Source organism: Chrysemys picta, chromosome 22 (genome assembly GCF_011386835.1).
Source record: "Chrysemys picta bellii isolate R12L10 chromosome 22, ASM1138683v2, whole genome shotgun sequence".
Taxonomy (NCBI): domain Eukaryota; kingdom Metazoa; phylum Chordata; order Testudines; family Emydidae; genus Chrysemys; species Chrysemys picta.
In genome coordinates this window covers 13,685,833-13,701,374 of record NC_088812.1, presented here as the reverse complement: position 1 = coordinate 13,701,374, position 15,542 = coordinate 13,685,833, and the positions used below count along the sequence as shown (strand labels likewise).

At 62.4% G+C, this 15,542-nt stretch overlaps 1 protein-coding gene across 1 annotated transcript in view; it reads right to left on the bottom strand.

Moving 5' to 3' along the window:
• Window positions 1-224: 224 nt before the first annotated feature.
• The window catches only part of NXPH4 (neurexophilin 4), a 32,264-nt gene continuing 16,946 nt past the window's right edge, over window positions 225-15,542 (bottom strand). Inside the window, exon 2 of the mRNA XM_065575975.1 lies at window positions 225-1,000. Within this exon, the coding sequence (XP_065432047.1) occupies window positions 257-1,000 (744 nt within the window). The 3' untranslated portion in view covers window positions 225-256. The remainder of the gene's footprint in view (window positions 1,001-15,542) is intronic.

The following is a 15,542-nucleotide window of genomic DNA, read 5'->3' as shown; positions in this document are numbered from 1 at the left end:
GGCTGCGTCCGCCCAGCCTGGCCGGGTCCCGGGTGGTTCCGCAGGCCCGTAGCTGATGGAGCAAAGCGTCCGGTCCCCAGGTCCCCAAAGGGGCTCGCCACAGCGTCCCCCGCGCCCGCTTCCACGGCACCCCCTCTTTCCGCGCGGCTTGGAGAAGCCCATCCTCCGGCCCCACCAGGGCGAGGCAGGGTCCTTCCCCGCCCCCGGCAGCTGTGCGAGCTGGGTTTTTATTTGGGGGGTGGGGGCGGGAGGGGGTTCAGCCGAAGTAGGGGCGGTCGTGCTGGAAGTTGTAATCGGGGCAGACCTTCTGCACCAGCTTGTAGTCAAAGCTGCAGAAGGAGACGAAGATGCAGATGACTTTGAAGGGCTTGGCGCACAGCCAGGCGGCGTGGCTCTGGGTGTGCTCGGTGAAGCACACCTTGGCCGGGTCGTAGAGGCAGGGCTTGTTCTTCCGGGCCCGGTTGGTCTTCTCGTACTCCACGTGGCAGTTGAAGGCCCTGGACTCCTTGGCCTCGGGCAGGGTGGCCTGCTGGAGCTCGGAGGCCGGCGGGGGCCCCAGCACGTCGAACTCCACCACCTTGCCCGGGGGCACGATGCTGACGGAGACGTTGCCTAGGCTGGAGGAGTTGTGCCGGAAGTAGACGCTGAAGGTGCCGTTGACGTGGTCCACGATCTTGCCCGTCACCAGCAGGCTAAACTTGAGCGTCTTGATGTTGAAGTAGAAGTCGCCCCAGCCGAAGATCTTCCGGGCCCGGCCCGTCTTGAGCGAGGGCTTGCGCTGGACCCGCTGGCCCGGGGGCTCGGCACCCGTCTGGTTCCTAGGCCAGGCCCAGGGGCTCAGGGCGCCGGCCTTGGCCTTCGAGGGCTCCCCGGAGAACAGCCGGGCCGGGGGCAGGGGCGGAGGCTTCAAGGCGCCGGACGGGAGGGTCTTGAGGAGCCCTGAAGTGCCCAGCTCTAGGTAGCCCAGGGTTTTGGTCATGTGGCCCTCCACGCAGACCACCTGTGGGGAGCAGAGAGAGAGAGAGAGAGAGAGAGAGAGGGGGGCAGTGAGTCAGCACAGCCCTGCCCCCCATCACAGCCCTGCCCCCAACCCCTGTGCCCACAGCCCTGCCCCCACCCCCTGCCCCATCACAGCCCTTGCCCCCAACTCCTGTGCCCACAGCCCTGCCCCCACCCCCTGCCCATCACAGCCCTGCCCCAAGCCCTGTACCCACAGCCCTGCCCCCCAACTCCTGTGCTCACAGCCCTGCCCCCACCCCCTGCCCCCATCACAGCCCTGCCCCAAGCCCTGCGCCTACAGCCTTGCCCCCATCACAGCCCTGCCCCAAGCCCTGTGCCCACAGCCATGTCCCCACCCCCTGCCCCCATGTGACGGAGCAGGGAGCAGGGCAGATTTGACCTGGGAATGTTGCAGGGGGGTTGCAGTGGGGATGTGGGACTTCCCTTGAAGGAAGCTACCTGAGCTGTAACCTGAGCCAGGAACGGGGGTGGGGAGAATTAACACCTTCTGCCCGGGAGACTGAACAAAGGAGAGGAGGAGCTGGGGGGAGGGGGAAGAGAGGAGCTGCAGGAGAAGTTTTGGTTTGGTTTCAGTTTGGGCTGGGTGGTGCAACTCAGGGAACCCCAAGCTGGGGTCCAAGCTCCCTGAACCTCCCAGAGGGACCTAATTGCGGGGGTCTGGTCATACCTACACGCTCTGCTTGAGACTGTGTTCCTGTCCTTAAATAAACCTTCTGCTTTACTGGCTGGTTGAGAGTCACAGTGAATCTCAGGAAGAGGGGTGCAGGGCCCTGACTCCCCCACACTCCGCGACAACTGGTGGCAGCGGCGGGATCTACTGCACCCCGTGGACGGCGCTTCCTGCAGTAAGTGACTGGGGAGCAGTAAAACGAAGGGGGATTGACGGGGACCAGGCGTGCTGAAGAGTGAGAGAGAGACGGTTATTACCCCTGGGAGTGCGTGACCAGTGAGAAGGACTTTTGCAGTAACAGGGTCCCCCGGGGGGATCGCAGCGAGTGGTCCCAGGGGCGGAGGAGTCTGCAGCTCGACCCTGGCAGAGAGGCGGTGACCTCGAGAAAGGCTGGCACACTAGGGGTCTCCCTGGGAACTGTGGGGAGCTGTGAGCACACAGGCCGGTGAGTGGCCAGCAGGAAGATGTATGCCAAGCGGCTTAAGAGCGACCTGGTGGAGCTGTGCAAGCAGAGGGGGCTGCGCATTGGGAGGCTCACCAAAGAACAGCTCATTGCCCAGCTGGAGGTGGGAGATCGCGCGAATGAACTGATCCCTGTGTCTCAGGGAAGCAGCCTGGCAAATGCAGCGCAGGCACCAGTGTCTGTCCCAGCTGGGAGTGGTCAGCCGGCTGCTGAGGGCTTCCCGAGACCCCTCCTTCCTATGCCTAGGGGAAGGGTGGGGAGGAGCCCAGCAAATACCGAGGGCGCCGTGACCCCCCCGGCCAGCAGGGGATCCTCCCGGCGAAGCTCGCCGGCCAGCAGAGGATCCTCCCGGCGACGTTCGGCATCCATGGAGCGGAATTGGCTGGAATGGGAGAAAGAGCTAAAACTGAGAGAGCTGGAGGATCGTGAACAACAGAGGCAGCATGAACGGGAGGAGAATGAGAGAGAGAGACAGCATGAACTGGAACTGGCGAGACTGAGGGGCAGCGAACCCCCGGCTGCGGTGAGTGAGGGAGGACCCAGGACTGCATGGAGCTTTGATAAGTGCATCATGGCCCCATACAAGGAAGGGGAGGACATGGATGACTTCCTGGAGGCCTTTGAGACGGCCTGCGAGCTGCACCGGGTTGATCCCGCGGACAGACTCCGGGTCCTTACCCCCTTACTGGACCCCAAAGCCGTGGCATTGTACCGCCAACTGGGAGAGGCAGAGAAAGGGGACTACGAACTATTCAAAAAGGCCCTGCTACGAGAGTTTGGGCTGACTCCTGAGATGTACCGGGAAAGGTTCCGGAGTCAGGATAAAACCCCTGAGATCTCATATCTGCAACTAGCCGTCCGCATGGAAAGATACGCCAGCAAGTGGGCTGATGGGGCCCAGACGAAGGAGGACCTGGTTAAACTGCTAGTACTGGAGCAACTGTATGAGCGGTGCCCATCCGACCTGAGGCTGTGGTTGGTGGACAGAAAGCCAGAGAACCCGCGACACGCAGGGCGGCTGGCCAATGAGTTTGTAAAGAGCCGGTCAGGGGGTGGCAGGGAGGAGCCCCAAAGGAACAGGCCCGCCGCGATGCAGAGAGAGAGTCACCCGGGTACCTCCCAAAGGGGGAATATGGGGAATCTCCTCCCACGGGGAATGCCCAGCATCAGGGACAACCGACCGGCTCGAGGGGACCCACGGGACCTGAGCTGCTATTACTGCGGCCGAAGAGGCCACGTTCGGGCCCAGTGCCCCAAGCTCAAGGACAGACTGAGCAGACCGAACCCGCACCGGGTTAACTTGGTAGAGGCCCAGACGGACGAGGGGCAGGCTTCCCACGCAAGAGGGGCTGGCAGCTTATCAACTGCTCAAGAGAGAGAAGGGCCCCAGGCCAGCTTCTCTGGGGGGCCAGATGCTCCGGATTCAAAGTTCTCCGTTTACAGGGTTGGCGCGGGGCTGTCCCTGCGGAGCGAGTGCCTTGTTCCCCTGGAGGTGGATGGGAAGAAAGTTTATGGATACTGGGACACGGGCGCAGAGGTGACACTGGCCCGGCCCGAGGTGGTGGCCCCAGATCGGGTGGTGCCCAACACCTTCCTGACCCTGACAGGGGTGGGCGGGACCCCATTCAAGGTTCCCGTAGCGAGGGTACACCTGAAATGGGGGGCCAAGGAGGGCCCCAAGGACGTGGGAGTGCACCACCATTTGCCCACTGAGGTGTTGATGGGGGGGGACCTAGAGGACTGGCCAAGCAGCCCCCAGACCGCCTTAGTCGTGACCCGTAGCCAGAGCCGGCGAGGGGCACTGTGACGTTGTGCAGTGTATATGGTTTTATAAAAACTTGATAATAAGTCAATATAATGTAACTGGGATAGTTTTAGAGAAAATACGGTAATAAGTGAATGTAACGTAACTGGGATGTGCTTCATGCAAAAGGTCTCTTGTAAGGTATCATTACAAAGCTTATAACCTACTGAGTTTGATCATCTGATTTGTATAAATGTACCACTCTTGTATCTAAAACTAGAAATATAAAATGTAACTCTGAGGGCCTATTGTAATTGTGTAAAGTGTGGACCATTAATGATGGTTTGGAATCTTGATGACTCCCATTGTCTGCAGATGGCTGTATTTACCTGTGAGTCTTCCTGTATATGTGTGTGCTGGCAAGTGAGTAATGAAGTCTTGCAGTGACATGTGATCATGTCACCTGAACTGGAATCCATCTTTAACCTGGTGCTTTTCCAGTGAGGGGGGGTGGAAACCCAGAGAGACAAAGAGTTCCCGCCTTATGCAAAAGATATATAAAGGGGGGAAGAGAAGAGAGAGGGGGAGGAGCCATCATGAAGAATCCCCTAGCTATCACCTGAGCTGCAACAAGAGCTGTACCAGGGGAAAGAATTGTGCCCAGGCCTGGAAGGTGTCCAGTCTGAGAAAAACTTACTGAAGCATCTCTGAGGGTGAGATTATCTGTATTCAGTTTGATTAGGCATAGATTTGCGCATTTTATTTTATTTTGCTTGGTGACTTACTTTGTTCTGTCTGTTACTACTTTGAACCACTTAAATCCTACTGTCTGTATTTAATAAAATCACTTTCTATTTAGTAATTCACTCAGAGTATGTATTAATACCTGGGGGAGCAAACAACTGTGCATATCTCTCTATCAGTGTTATAGAGGGTGAACAATTTATGAGTTTGCCCTGCATAAGCTTTATACAGGGTAAAACAGATTTATCTGGGTTTAGACCCCACTGGTAGTTGGGCATCTGAGTGCTAAAGACAAGCACACTACTGTGAGCTGTTTTCAGGTAAACTTGCAGCTTTGGGACAAGTGATTCAGACCCTGGGTCTGTGTCTGGAGCCAGACAGGAGTGTCTGGCTCAGCAAGACAGGGTGCTGGAGTCCTGAGCTGGCAGGGAAAACAGAAGCAGGGGTAGTCTTTGCACATCAGGTGGCAGCTCCCAAGGGGGTTTCTGTGATCCAACCCGTCACAGGCACTATGCCCTGACCTTGGGAAGGATGTCACACCGGAGGCACCGAACCCTACCCGGGTGGGGAGGGAACACCCAAGGACAAGGCTCGGGGTGGCTGGGGCTTCCGACCCAGCCGACGAGAGGGAGCAGGTCCCCATCCCTTCCCCAGCCGCCGAGTTCCAGGCCGAGTTGCAGAAGGACCCCTCCCTGCGGAAGCTAAGGGGCCTGGCTGACCTCAGTGTGGTACAGACCATGAGGAGAGGATGCAAGGAGAGGTTCCTGTGGGAGAAGGGGTTCCTGTACCGAGAGTGGGCTCCCCCGGGGGAAGTGGAGTCGTGGGGGATCAGGAGGCAGCTGGTGGTTCCCCAGAAGTTTCGCCACAAGCTACTGTACCTGGCCCATGACATCCCTCTCGCACCAGGGGATCCGGCGCACCAGGCAGAGGCTGCTACAGAACTTTTACTGGCCCGGGGTCTTCACCAACGTCCGGCAGTGCTGCCGATCCTGTGACCCCTGCCAGAGGGTGGGGAAGGCCCGGGACAAGGGGAAAGCAGCGTTGAGACCTTTGCCCATCATAGAGGAGCCTTTCCAGAAGGTGGCCATGGACATAGTGGGACCTCTCAGCAAGACGACCCGGTCTGGGAAGAAATACATCCTGGTGGTGGTAGATTTCGCCACCCGCTACCCCGAGGCAGTGCCCTTATCGTCCATCGAAGCAGACACTGTGGCAGATGCGCTGCTGACCATTTTCAGCCGAGTGGGGTTCCCCAAGGAAGTCTTGACGGACCAAGGGTCCAACTTCATGTCGGCCCTACTCCGGTGCTTGTGGGAGAGATGTGGGGTCCGGCACAACTGGGCCTCAGCATATCACCCCCAATCCAACGGGCTGGTGGAGAGGTTCAATGGGACGCTAAAAATGATGCTGAAAACATTTATGAATCAGCACCCGCAGGACTGGGACAAGTACTTACCTCACCTGCTGTTTGCGTACAGGGAGGTACCCCAGGAGTCTACCGGGTTTTCGCCTTTCGAACTGTTATATGGAAGGCGGGTAAGGGGGCCCCTGGACCTGATGAGAGACGAATGGGAGGGGAAGGCCACTCCTGATGGAGAGTCGGTGGTGGAGTATGTCCTGACCTTCCGGGAACGACTTGCCGAGCTCATGGGCCTGGCCAGGGAGAATCTGGCCAGAGCCCAGAGGAAGCAGAAGGTCTGGTATGACCGCACAGCACGGGCCCGCGCCTTCGCCACTGGGGATCAGGTGATGGTCCTCATCCCCGTGAGGAAAAACAAACTCCAGGCCGCCTGGGAAGGGCCCTTCAAGGTTGTCAAGCAACTAAACGAGGTAAACTATGTGGTGGAGCAGTCGAACCGGGCACACCACCACCGGGTGTACCATGTGAATATGATGAAGCCATATTATGACAGGGGGAATGTGGTGTTGGCCGTGTGTGGACATTGGGAGGGGCAGGGAGATGACCCTTTAGTAGATCTATTCCCTGGGACAAGAGCTGGCTTCCCCCTGGAAGCAATTCCCCTCTCTGATCGGCTAACCCCTGCCCAGCAAGCTGAGATCGGAGGGGTGCTGCATCTGTACCAACAGCTGTTTTCCAACCAGCCTGGACGCACTAATCTGACTGTCCACCGGGTGCAGACAGGATCGCACCCGCCTATAAAATGCTCCCCTTTCCGAGTCACAGGGAAAACTGCTCAGGACCTGGAAAGAGAGGTCAATGACATGCTGGCTTTGGGGGTGATCCAGCCGTCTTCCAGCCCTTGGGCCTCACCGGTGGTGCTGGTCCCCAAAAAGGACGGGTCGATCCGGTTCTGTGTGGACTATCGGAAGCTCAATGCCATCACTGTAGCCGATGCCTACCCCATGCCCAGGCCTGACGAGCTCCTAGACAAGCTGGGAGTTGCTCGGTACCTTACCACCATGGATCTTACAAAGGGCTATTGGCAAGTGCCGCTGGATGCAGATGCCAGGCTGAAATCGGCCTTTATCACCCCTCTGGGGCTCTATGAGTTCCTGACCCTGCCCTTCGGCCTCAAGGGAGCGCCGGCCACCTTCCAGCGCCTGGTGGATCAGCTACTGAGGGAGATGGAGAGTTTTGCCGTGGCGTATATCGATGACATCTGTGTCTTTAGCCAGACCTGGGAGGACCACACGTCCCAGGTTAGACAAGTGCTGGACCGACTCCAGAAGGCTGGGCTGACCGTAAAACCGGAGAAGTGCAAGGTGGGGATGGCTGAGGTATCCTACCTAGGCCACCGGGTGGGAAGCGGCTGCCTAAAGCCGGAACCAGCCAAAGTGGAGGTGATCAGAGACTGGCCCGCTCCTCAAACCAAAAAGCAGGTCCAAGCCTTTATTGGGATGGCAGGGTACTATCGGAGGTTCGTGGCCCACTTTAGCGCCATAGCCGCCCCCATCACTGAGCTGTGCAAGAAGGGGAAGCCAGACAAAGTGGTCTGGACCGAGGAGTGCCAGGAGGCTCTCCGGGCGCTGAAGGAGGCTCTGGTCAGTGGCCCAGTTCTGGCAAACCTAGACTTTGACAAGCCCTTTATGGTGTTCACCGACGCCTCAGACACAGGACTGGGGGCGGTGTTAATGCAGGAGGATGAAAAGGGGGAGAGACACCCCATCGTGTACCTGAGCAGGAAGTTGCTACCCCTGGAGCAGAACTACGCGGCCATCGAGAAGGAATGCCTGGCCATGGTGTGGGCCCTCAAGAAACTAGAGCCATATCTCTTTGGGCGTCACTTCACCGTGCACACCGACCACTCTCCCCTGACCTGGCTGCACCAGATGAAAGGAGCCAACGCCAAGCTCCTGAGATGGAGCCTGCTCCTGCAGGATTACGACATGGACGTGGTCCATGGGAAGGGACGTGACAACCTGATAGCGGACGCATTGTCCCGGAGAGGGAGCCCTCAACTTCCCCAGGTCACTGGTCAGAGTGACCCCGCTCAGTTCAGTCTCGAAGGGGGGAGAGATGTGACGGAGCAGGGAACAGGGCAGATTTGACCGGGGAATGTTGCAGGGGGATTGCAGTGGGGATGTGGGACTTCCCTTGAAGGAAGCTACCTGAGCTGTAACCTGAGCCAGGAACGGGGGTGGGGAGAATTAACACCTTCTGCCCGGGAGACTGAACAAAGGAGAGGAGGAGCTGGGGGGAGGGGGAAGAGAGGAGCTGCTGGAGGAGTTTTGGTTTGGTTTCAGTTGGGGCTGGGTGGTGCAACGCAGGGAACCCCAAGCTGGGGTCTAAGCTCCCTGAACCTCCCAGAGGGACCTAATTGAGGGGGTCTGGTCGTACCTACACGCTCTGCTTGAGACTGTGTTCCTGTCCTTAAATAAACCTTCTGCTTTACTGGCTGGTTGAGAGTCGCAGTGAATCTCAGGAAGAGGGGTGCAGGGCCCTGACTCCCCCACACTCCGCGACACCCCAGCCCTGCCCCCACAGTCCTGCCCCCATCACAGCCCTGCCCCCAACCCCTGTGCCCACAGCCCTGCCCCCACCCCCTGCCCCCCATCACAGCCCTGCCCTCCAACCCCTGTGCCCAAGTTCCTGTGCCCCCAGCCCTGCCCCTGACCCTCTGTGCCTCGCTCCCCAGCACAGCCCTGCTCCCCCAAACCCTGCCAAACTCCCCGAGTCAGCCCGGCTCAGTGCCAAGCCCAGGAAGGTCCCTTGGAACTGGGCCCGGTAGCACCAGAACCGGCATGAAGGCTCTGCGGCCCCAACGGGAAGGGAGCTCTGGCTGCCCCGAGGCGTGGCTACGGCTGGTTTTACAATAGCACCTAAACGCAGACTCCAAAGCTCATGGAGGTCACATGAACATGCACACGCCGGCCCGCCCGTGCACACTCACACACGCTCGCTCTCACCCAAACACACACAAGTGAACACACCCGCCCGTGCACACACACACGCATGCTCTCACCCAAACACACACACATGAACACGCCCGCCCGTGCACACACACACGCATGCTCTCACCCAAGTACATACACACGAACACACATGCCCGCTGTCACACACACACACACACGCGGCTGAGCGGCAGGTGGGGACGCGCTGGAGACAGGCTGCCGTGGGTGTCATTCACAGGTACAGGGAGCAGGCAGGGAGCCTCATTAAACTTCCGCAAGGCGATGACTAAACGCAACAGGCAATTTACCAGCCTGGGCCAAGGCGGCCCTGGGGATTTCCAGGCCAAGCCCACGCCTGGGGCAAGGCCCCGGGCACTGACCCAGCTCCGGCTCGGGCCGATTCGGTTGTGAGCCCCGCTGGTTCCTGCCTCCCTCCCCAAGGTTTCCTGCCCCCAGAGCAGCGACATGTTCCCACGTGCCTGTCCCTCGGGGCACTGTGCCCAGCTGACCCTGGGCACCAGCTCTGCAGGAAAGTTTTCAGGCAGTTTCTAACTAAATGAAACGGGCACCTGGCAGCTCCTTGGCACCCACGCTGGCAGGTTTGTTAGCACCTGTGCTGGCACGTTCCCGCCCCATTAAAATGCAGGTGGGAGGGCAGGAGGGGGCGGGGGAGCCCAGCGCCGCCTGCCCGGGAAGCCGAATTATATTCTACAGAGACTCTGATCTGCCGCCGAAATGACAGGGCCCAACGGATCCTGCCCCCGGCGGAAGGGTGCGCGGGGAGAGCCGGGCAGGGCCGCTGGAACGCACCACGCCCACAGCGTCTGCTGAGGTGGCAGAGTTGGGCCGCGGCCTCCCCCACCCTTAAACCGGGGACTGGACTGAAAACCCGGCCCGGGGGCCCCGGGAACAAACTGCCACTGGAGAGCCCCTCCCGCGATGAGCCCCCACCTTCCCCGGGAGGCGGCTCGTCCCAGGGACTCCGGACACCATGCAAACATTCATTACCTCCCCACACACACACACACACACACACACACACACACACACACGCTCCCGGCGGGCTGGGGTGTACCACTCCCCAGGGAAACTGAGGCACACAGCTAGTGGGGAATTTCCCCCAGGCGAAGCTTTGGTAGAGGCAGGAATAGAACCCAGGAGTCCTGACACACACACCACCTCCCCCTTCTACCCTGCTGCCATCCCTCGACTCCAGTCCTCCCTTCCAGGGCTGGGACTGGAACCCAGGAGTCCTGGCGCACACCTGGGTTCCGAGAAGGGGCTAATGGGTGGGAGGGGGAGGCTGGGAATCAGGACTATTCTCCTGTGGTTAATAGGGGCCATTTCTAAGTTCCTGCAGCCCCACCGAACGGCGGCTGAAAGGGATAACATACGAGCCGTATCCAGCCGAAATGCAGCCACCTCTGGGGTGGAACACGGCCGCTGGCTAAGAGCAAACGCCCAGGCGGTTTGGGACAGGAAGTGAAGGGGGCTGTCGGTACGTGCATTGCAGCGTGTCCCCTAGAAGGTGCCAGGAAGGGATCGTGCCAGGTACCGGACACGCATCCCTGCCCCAAAGAGCTTCCGGTCTCCATTCGCCTGCGAGATCAGGCCCCGTCTCGGACACGGCTAAGATGCACCCTGCTCATCCGCCACCTTTGCGCCGGCTGCTGGATTTATCCCTCCCCATCCCTCAACTCTACCTACTTATCCCCCCATCCCGGCCCGCACGGGCTGCCGTTTCTCAGAGCTGTCTCTCCATTTATCACCCCCCCGCCCCCCCCCTGCGGCTGGTCTCCACCCGGCGTGTCTCAGCTGCGCTCCGGTGGCTTTTGATCACGGCTCGGCCCAGCCTCGTCAATCACTGTCACTTCCCGGCGCTGCCGCCTGGCAGGTTTTTATGCTCAGCTCCAGCCGACCTGGTTTCCCAGGCAAACAACGTGGGGGGGGGGGCAGTTCGGGGGGCTGAGGAGCCGGTGTGGAAAGATCTGGGGGTGGGGGGGCAGTGTGTGGGTTGAGGACCAGGCCGTCCCAGGAAACTAACGCACTCTGGCCCGGGGCAAGGCTAGTGACACAGGCGGAATGAGTTTGTCAGGTCTCAGTCCAGCTCCCAGGGGGTTTTAAGCCCAGCAGCTGGGGGTGGTGGTGTGGGGGCTAATTGGCCTGGCCCTCGGCTACCCCGTTCCTGTCCCTGGCTGGGGGGGGACGGGGGGGGGTTTCAAGCCACGTTTACACTCTCTGCGATCTAGGCCCTGCTCAGTCCCCGGCACCAATTAGAGCAGCCTCGGGGCTGCTCTAACTGATGTGCTGCTCCCCGCGGCCCCTTTGAATGCGGGGTGGAGGAGGTGCGGGGTAAGGCCGGAGCAGCACAGAGGGGCCTGGAGTCGCGTGCTGTGGTCGTCTCTGCCTAAGTACTCAGGGCAGCACCCCCAGCCAAGCGGGGGGGCCGGACGGGGACGCCCTGGAACGGCTCCTGTTCCTTTCTGCTTTCGCGGCAGCTGCTGTGAAATCCAAGTCCCCGGCCGCGGGGTTAGCTGTCGGGGACGCCGGCTGATCCCCCGGTGCCGGGCTTGCTGAGCTCAGCTCGGCTGACGTGCGGCGTCTCAGCTGCTCCCGGGCGGGGAGGCAGGCGGGGGCTGGCTCTGGGTGCCAAGGGGGGGATGAAGCAGCGTGGTGAGAGCCTGGCACAACACCTGGCAGCGTGGGGGGGGGGGGGGGCTGGCACCTGGAAGAGCCAGTGGCCTTCCCAGCAGGTGGCCCCTCGGGGGCGCAGGGCGAACCGTTCCCACCTGGCCGTGCCCGGAGGTCTGATGGGACGCGATGGGTCCTCACCCAGCCTGCCCCTGGGGGGGGAATCCGAGCAGCCCCCAGAGGTGCTACCATTCTCCGGGGTCTCCGACGGCCCCCCCCCTTATGGGACAATTCGCGGCTTGGCCCATAGCCTGGGATGGGGAATGGGACACAGGGCCCTGCCCCTCTTGGGGAGCTGGGTCTGATCCAGGTCCCCCCCACCACCACACCTGGGCCGGCCCTTCAAACCCCCCACCCAGCCGCCTGCCTCCCTTCCCCCCCCAATCTCTTTCTCTGAACACGATCAGCCTTATCTATATTTCAATGCAGCTTCAAAGGCGGGTGTCTGAGCCGCCAGGAGCCGGAGCCACAGCGCGGGCGGGAGGTGGGGAGACAAGGGGGGGGCCCCCCAGGAGGGAGTGAGACCTCGGGGGAGGGAACGACGGCAGTCATGTCAATCACCCCCCCCCCGCCCCGTTATCTCCCATCTGCCGCCCAGCCCAGCGCCTGCCCGCGGTTATTAATCCTGCAGCTCATGCATATGGATTGGGACCCCCCCGTCCCGTCGAATCCTGCCGGGGGAGGGGGCAGCCACCTGTGTGGTGCAGGAAATTACCAGGAAATGAGCCCAGCTCAGACGCTGCCCGTGATCGCCCCCCCGGCCCGAGCTGCACCTTCTGCGGGGCTGGCTATCCGTGGGCCCCCAGGACTCATCCCCCGGCTGCGGGTCGGCAGTGAGGGGCACTGGCAGAGCTGGGGGGGGGAGAGAGAGGGGCTGGGACAAGAGGGGGCTGCGGGTCGGCAGTGAGGGGCACCGGCAGAGCTTGGGGGGGGGGGGGAGATATAGGGCCTGGGACAAGAGGGGGCTGCGGGTTGGCAGTGAGGGGCACCGGCAGAGCTGGGGGGGTTAGGGCCTGGGACAAGAGGGGGCTGCGGGTTGGCAGTGAGGGGCACTGGCAGAACTTGGGGGGGCGAGAGATAGGGGCTGGGATAAGAGGGGGCTGCGGGTCGGGAGTGAGGGGCACTGGCAGAACTTGGGGGGGCAAGAGATAGGGGCTGGGATAAGAGGGGGCTGCAGGTTGGCAGTGAGGGGCACTGGCAGAGCTGGGGGGGAGAGAGAGGGGCTGGGATAAGAGGGGGCTGCGGGTCGGGAGTGAGGGGCACCGGCAGAGCTTGGGGGGGCGAGAGATAGGGGCTGGGATAAGAGGGGGCTGCAGGTTGGCAGTGAGGGGCACTGGCAGAACTTGGGGGGGCAAGAGATAGGGGCTGGGATAAGAGGGGGCTGCGGGTCGGCAGTGAGGGGCAGTCATTTCAGGAAGGTGTCGAGTTTGATCTGATCTCTGGGGCGCTGGGACGTTGCCCCCTTTCCAGATGTCTGGGACCCCCCCTCCCCGCCCCAGTTCCCAGCGCTGGCGTCTCTCCCTGCAGCTTTGCCAGCTCCCAGATCAGCCCCCCCTCGCCGGCACCAGGAATCCCAAAGCAGTGAAGGTTTGGCAGCCTGCCAGCACCATCGATCGGGGGGGGGGCAGTGCGGGGGTGGGGGGGCCCCCACTCTGCAAATACCTGGGGGCAACAGCCTGGAGCTTAAACACCCCACAGTCCCTGGCTGGAGTGAGGGGGACTCCCGGGGGGGCACACAGAGCCCCTGGGGCTATGGGGGGGGACACAAACCCTGTCATTCAAAGGCCTGATGGAGCTGGAGGAGGGGAGAGCAGCATTCATAGGTCCAGTTTGACTTGTGTATTAGGTGGGGGGGGGGGACAGCCCCAGCCAGGCCAACTGGGCCACGGGGGTGGGCGGGAGATTCTGCAGCTGCCGGGGGTCCCGTCTCAGCTGGCCCTGCCTTCGTTAGCACGCGGAGATTAATTGGCATTTGTGAGCAACACTCCCCAGGGCCCCCCCCCCGCACAGACCCGGGCAGGCCAGGGGTTTCCAGAGGTGAGCAGCAAACAAGGGCCGGTGACAGGTCCCATTAATCTCGGCCGGGGGGAGCGCGGAGCCGGACAACGAGCCGCCAGGTGCATCCGTCAGTCCCTGACAAGTGCAGGGCTGAGACGGGGGCGGGGGGGGGGGGGGGCTGGTGAGTGACAGGCCCTGGGAAGGGGACTGTGCCGCGCCAGGGTTTAGAGGAGTCTGGGCTGCGGGTCGGGAGTGAGGGGCACCGGCAGGGCTGGGGGGGGACACAGGAATTGTGACAGAAGATACTAATCCAGGCCAGAGATGCTGCCAAGCCCCCCATTCCCCGTCCCACGGGGGCCCCTCGGTGCCGGGGGGGAAGCCGAAGCTGCTGGCCCTGGTCCGGCAGCGCTGCGGAAACGGAGTGTCGGCTGGGGGAGGGGATAGCTAATTAGCCCCCCCCCCCTCATTGCCAGAGACGTGACACCTGCGGGGGGGGGGGCGTGCCTTGGCCCCGACCCTGCAGCCCCTGCCGGCAGTGACAGTGCCGGGGCAGGTGGGAGGCTGAGGAAGGGAGACGAAGGAGTCCATCATTAATTATCTGGCAGCCCCCCCGCGCTGCCAGGGACCTCCCCCCCCCGTGCCGCCAGGGACCAGCCCCCCTCCCCGTGCTGGCAGGGACCGTCCCCGTCCCCCCCATGCCGCCATGGACCAGCCCCCCTTCCCGCGCTGCCAGGGACCAACCCCCCCCCCCCCCCCCGGCTGCCAGAGACTATTCCCCCCCCCTGCTGCCAGGGACCTGCCCCTCCCCGCCCACGCTGCCAGGGACGGCTCAAGGAGCTTGGAAGAAATGGAGCCCAGTGGAGCTAGCCAGACGGCTGAAGGTCGAGAGTTGGGGGGGGGGGGGAAAGCGGGGCAGGAATGGGAGGCTGGGGGGTGCCGGGCAGATGGGGGCAGAGAACAGGGGCAGAGATGGGGGGGCAGAGCAGATGGGGGGCAGAGATGGGGGCCAGCCCCCATCACTGGGGTGTAACGATCCCCCCCCACCCCCAGAGGTCCCACGGAGGCCGGCTGACGAGAGCCCAACCCCCAGGATCCCGCTGCCCCCCGCCTGTCCAGGCCCCTCGCGCCCACGCTGAGCTCAAAGGCGTTTGAAAGACGCAGCCCGTGGCCGAGGCGCAGGCCGGCTGTTCGGTGCCCCCCGCGGACGCTGGCACGTGCCAGTTCTGCCGCCTCCTCTCCGCTCACTGCTCCTCTGCCAGCTGCCGGCGCCGGCCCCGGATCCCAGGCTGGGAGGGGAACTCGGCTCCAGCTCCCCGTGGCCCCAGCAACGGGTCTCTGGCTGCAAGAGGCAAATCGACCGATGCAATTTCGTCCCCCCCACGCCAATGTCTGCGCCACACAGGGTACAGACGGGAGTCGGGGAACGGACACAGGGCCTTTCCCCTCTAGGGGGCACCAGCTCCACTCTGCCCCCAGGGCAGGGGGCTGGCTGGCTTGGGGGGCTGGGAATGGGGCAGGGGGCCTTTCCCCTTTAGGGGGCACCAGCATCACCCAGGACCTGCTAGTCCAGGCCCCTGCCCCATTTACTAAGATGCCGTGGGTCGGGTCAGGGGGTCAGACTTGCCCCCTCCCACTGGTGCCACCTACTCAGTGGGGAGCTGCCCCAGCCCGGCCGCCCTCCACCACTTGGCATGAGGAGTGACTCCCTCGGCTGGCAGCAGTAGCGGAGCTGTACCAGCCGCGCCCCCACCCCCAGCAGGCCGCCCGCGGACGTCCAACCGGGCCGCCCGCCTCCCTGCCACCCCCCGCCCTGCCAGCCGCGGAAACGCCGGCACCCCAAGCGCCCGCCTCCCTTCCCC